We start from the raw sequence: 5,220 nt of genomic DNA, 5'->3' as shown, positions 1-5,220 counted from the left end.
TTCTTACCACTAGGCTACCAGTGGACTTTCAATGACCACTTACTACAAAACACATTATCACACTCACAGATTCACCCATGCATATAGTATGCTGTCATGCTTCTCAATTATGTGGAGATAAGTTATAAAAGTTCTTATTCTTTACAACAAATTGAAATTGACTCATGGTGTCCTAATGTACAATAGTCTGAAATGTAACCAACCTAGCCTTATGGCGTCTTCATGATCATTGGTATATTGGCGCCCATTGTTGTAGCTGTTTTGTCAAATCCTCTCACCGTGATCTTCCCTCTTTTGTTGACACTCTGGTTTCTTAAACATGATGGACATGAAGGCTTTTTCTAGTGACTGGTCTTTGCTGATGACATGTCTAAAGTTAGTGGTCCAAAATCTTGCTATTTGCTTGCTTCTAAAAAGAAACATAATGGGAAGCCATAGGAATGCACATTTAAAGTAAAGAAGAAATAATCAATATGGAAAACTGCTTATGTGTAAAATATTTTAGGAACAAAGTAGCTTTCTCTATGGCCTGGTGCTAAGAAGCTGTGCTGCAATCCCAAGGACATGTGGTTCAGATCCCCAAACTGCTCTGTAGGAGAGAGATGAACATGCTCCTTCCATTTGATTTACTGCCTCTGAAAACCCACTAGAGGGTCAGCTAGAGTTGGTTCTGACTTGATGGCATGCAATAGCAACAATAGCAAAATTTTCCCATGTGGCTTTAATATTCTCTACAAGTCATTTCTCATGACCTCTCACCTTTGAGCTATCTCAATGTAATTCCCTCACTAATGCAACAAATTTTTTAACAGTTGTATATTTCAGTCTACTTTGAACTCTTAATTCTAAAACTGCTTGTCAATTTATGTTCTGGAATTTCCAGTCTTCAAGATGATTGAGGAATCACAATACATGAATTTTCTAAGTCTCTAATTCAGAATATTTAACTAATTTTTTAAAGTCTGTTTTTTCTCTCCTCATTCTGGTGCTTGAAACATGGAGCAGACTCTATGTAAGGTGTTTTACTGACAAAAATGAAGGCTCATTATAACTCTTATACCCCATGTCTTTGAGCTTTGTAGACAGAATTATTTCCTGGAGTTGTTAACATCCATCTTTTTTATATTGGTTTGCATGCATTTGTATACGTTGTATTTCACACTTTCATTCACATTCTGTTTCATGTAATCATTTCCATACATTGTGCTTTATAAACTTAATGCTCATTGAATTATGCTCACAATAACCCTGTCTTTTCAGGTCACTGCCTGACCATTCCTATTTCCTTCACCCCCCACCACCTCCTCCCTCCACCCATCAAATTGTTTAAGACACATTTTTTATCATTATTTCTTGCTCAAATACAATCTCTGACTACTATGAATATTTACTCATAATTAATACCAACCTTGTCAGAGTACATAAGACTGTCTATGTTGGAATTCTTGTTTACTCTTGAATATCATGCCCTGATATTCTACGCTTTGTCAGATTCTTTCAGCATTTTAAAAGTATTTTCAAATAGTACTATTAAAATATAATCATGCATCCCTGCTTTTGTGCTTGCCAGAATAGAACACCTTGTCTGATATAGTAAAAAATTAGGGAAATCCTTAATGAGGTGAGATGGATCAGCACCATAACAGCAAGAATGGACATGAAAATCCTGTCCTGAAGGTGGTTCAGGGCCAAGCAATGTTTTGCTCTGTTGTTCATCAAATCAGCACAAATCAGGGTCAACTCAACAGTAGTGTATTAGCACCTATATGATCTTGGATGTGTTCTCCCTTCTGTTTGGAGTGGCTTTTCTTCTCTGTCTGTCTGGTGAACTCTTACACATCTTTTAAAGAATCAGGGTTCAATATCATCCAAAACTTTACTAGATATGCACAGTGGAAGTTATCTTTTCTGATTTAATTTTTTTTTAATTTGGACAGAAGTATATGTATATTATTTTTGTTGTGTACTGTCAAGTTGGAACCGACTCAGCTGACTTTCTGGCAGGTTTCCAGAGACAGTTGATTGCATGAGAGCTAACTGCCCATTCTCCCATGGAGCACCTGGTGGGAGTCGAACTACCTGCCTTCCGCATTCCTGCGCAGCTTCTTGCCACTAGGCCTCCAGAGTTACACTTTAGCTCAGATCTAATATCTGTATATAATGCTGATGTTTACACACCTTTTTGTCCTTTTATTCACTCCTTAATTCGTTCATTCATCCATCCATTCATTCTACCTTAGCATTTGGATGTACTACTGTGAAACTCCTTTATTAATATTTAGGTGCACTAGATTGAGACTGTTTTGTTTTTCATCACCAGGAGCAGTGAGGTAGTTTGACCCTGTGGTAGTGTACCATAGAGTCGGAGCTGACCCATAGCTGACCCTCCAGTGGGTTAATTAATTGCAGGCAGTTAATCGCACAGGAGGAGATTGTCCATCCTTCTCCCGTGGAGCAGCTGGTGGCCTCGAACTTCGTGTCTTCAGAATTGCAGCACAGCTTCTTGTCACTAGGACACGAGAGCTCATGAATATATTAAGCAAGATAGGTGGACTCAGCTGTAGCTTTGTTCATATTTTTTAAAAGCCTCCTCTCTCCCTACTCCTACACAGTACTATCTGTTTATACTGGAGTTTACAATCTCTGTGGCATTTGAAGTCCTCTTTCTGTTATGGGGAGCCCTAGACACTAACCTTTATTTTTAGGCATCTCTTGCAAAGTATAGAAAAGACAACAGTTCTAGTGCTTCCTATTCTCCATAGACATATCACTTCAATAAGAATATCCACCAGCCAATGAGACCTGACTGGGCATGAAAGTGAAGGATAAAGTGAAGCAATTTCTACTCAGAACGAAGCACCAATGTTCACATTTAGGTGACATTAAAAATTTAATAAAGGAAACTTGTCTTAGAAGTAATACTAAAAAAAAAAAAAAGAAGTAATACTAACAAGTCAAGTGTTTCTCATGCTTTCTTGTACGTCTGACATATTTAAAAATCATGCAGGATTATGCCTGATACCACTTATTCTTTTACAATATGGAATAAGGACAATGCACTGGATAGTAAGAATGTAATATACTACTTCTTACTCAAGAAAACAGCATGCAAAAGTTTACTCCATATTTGTTGGGGAAATTTATTCTGCTAACCTGTGAATTACGTGTGGTTTCCAATGTCTTTTCCAAAGCACAAAAGTGGCATGGTTTCAGATTTCTTTAGAAATCCCTAAACCTTTTTTGAGGTAAATTGAGCATCGTATAACGCAAATACGGGCCTTTGATCTGCAGCATTATTCCTAGTTGCTACTCTGAAGTAGCTACTAAGTTTTCGTAGTTGCTAAGGTTGTCCACTATTTCTAGGTCATTCTATTCAGCTGCATAAGCAATTCCTTTGATGGATGACTGGTTTTCTACAACACTAGCATTATTTCAGCAGGAGAAGGTAGTATTTGATGTGTTGCAACTTGTATTGCATGTCCATGGAACATCTCTGGACGTTACCTCAGGAGGTGGAGTTAAAGAGAAGGAGGAGCTTTGGATAAAGGCATTTAATAACAGAATGAATGGAAATTCAGATGCTGTGCTGTGCAGTCAGCCTTACACTTCCAACTGCCCCCAGCTTTCTTACCCATTAATTTAAAAAAAAAAATTAATAGCAAAAATCACTTAAGTATATTTCACTGTATTTAATTTTAGTCACAAATCAACATCTTAAAAATGACGAGGATTTTGACAGCTTGCAAAGTGGTGAAGACCCTGAAGAATGGTTTTGGCCTTACCAACGTGACTGCCCACCAACAATGGACATTTCAAAGGCCTGGAATCAGACTCCTGTCTGTCAAGGTAACACTCCGTATTCAGATGTTTCTGATCAGATTGTAGTTTATGAGAGTGGCAAAGGTACTGGGTTGAAAAGCAGCTCTTAAGTGCTACGGATTAATTTTTAGTTTCCTAGAAAGCTATGCACTCAGCAAATTCTTAATATTTTCTCCTGCTCTTAAGCAAATCATGGGACTTTTCACCCAACATAAGGAAGATTTATAATTCCTGTGAGCATATAAAGTTTAAGTGCACTGTTTAGAATTTAAACATTAGTCAATGTGATCAGGGTTTTGCCTATACTGAGAAGTCGATAGTTATCGATAGTTAAAGTTTGGGTTCAAAATGGGGAGGGGTGGTGGTGTGTGCTTATGGATGAGTTATATCATGGTTTTTAGAATGTTAAGCTCTTATTGCATATTGGTTCACTGGGACATTTTCTCTTTTAATATGTCATTTTTATGTAGAAAAAAAATCTACATAATTTTGATATTTTTTTCCACTTCTATCTTCTTAGACTTTTAGAGAATGAACTTTGTAATTTTACAGTACAGATTCAGACATTAAGGCAAACCCTTGAGGCAGGTCCCTCCCAGTCTATCTGTGTATAAGGGGCCGACTCAAGTGCAAATGAAGCTCCACCCCCAACACTGAATTGTGAAATGCCAGTTGGAACCTCTGGCAATTTCTATAGCTTTATGAAGACATTTATTATCAGACAAGCCTGAAATTACTCCTTGGGAACCTTGCCAATGAAAATCATCTTTAGTGGACATAAAGATTAAATATTCACAGTAGCTTTAAATATACTGCTTCTTCAGTAGAAAGAGCTATAAAATGTGGTGTAGGAATAATGAAGGAAACCTCTATCTATTGATGTACAAATAAGTTCTAATCATTTAGAGTATTCTGTTTATACTTTTTCTACTTACTGGATTGACTAAAATGTCTCTAGATACTTCCATAGCTTCTCCTGGTTAGTTGGCTCAGGCCAGAACTTAATGATGCTTTAGTTCTGAGAGACACTGACACTGCTGATCAATGGCCCTAGATTCTTGTAACTTCCACAATGTGATGAATGAATGGGAGTCAAAGCAAAGGAAAAGAGAGAGGTAGGGAAACAAAGAATGAGAGAAGGAGGAGTGGAAGAGAGAGATAAAAGAACTAGTTTAAACTAAGAAAACAGTGACATATTAACAATTTCAGAAATTTACAGTAAAGAGTTGCTAATAGACATATAAGGCATATCATATTAAATGCAAAGAAAGCCCACAGTAACAACCTTTTAAATGGGGGTGGTGGGAGGGTTTGTGCGGGGAGAAGGGTGCAACAATGAATGAATGGAATTCCAAAATCTCTGTAGATGTTCATTGAAATGAAAAATAAACAACCTAAATT

General features: G+C 37.2%; 1 protein-coding gene across 1 annotated transcript in view; it reads left to right on the top strand.

The window, feature by feature from the left end:
• Window positions 1–3,585: 3,585 nt before the first annotated feature.
• CPS1 (carbamoyl-phosphate synthase 1, mitochondrial) overlaps window positions 3,586–5,220 on the top strand; it is a 140,463-nt gene continuing 138,828 nt past the window's right edge. The window contains exon 1 of the mRNA XM_006891930.1: window positions 3,586–3,846. Coding sequence (XP_006891992.1) covers window positions 3,721–3,846 — 126 coding nt within the window. The 5' untranslated portion in view covers window positions 3,586–3,720. The remainder of the gene's footprint in view (window positions 3,847–5,220) is intronic.

Source organism: Elephantulus edwardii, unplaced genomic scaffold, assembly GCF_000299155.1.
Source record: "Elephantulus edwardii isolate Elephantulus edwardi_28Jun2011 unplaced genomic scaffold, EleEdw1.0 scaffold00106, whole genome shotgun sequence".
NCBI lineage: Eukaryota > Metazoa > Chordata > Mammalia > Macroscelidea > Macroscelididae > Elephantulus > Elephantulus edwardii.
Note: the sequence above shows the minus strand (reverse complement) of the source record. Positions and strands in the feature narration are given on the sequence as shown.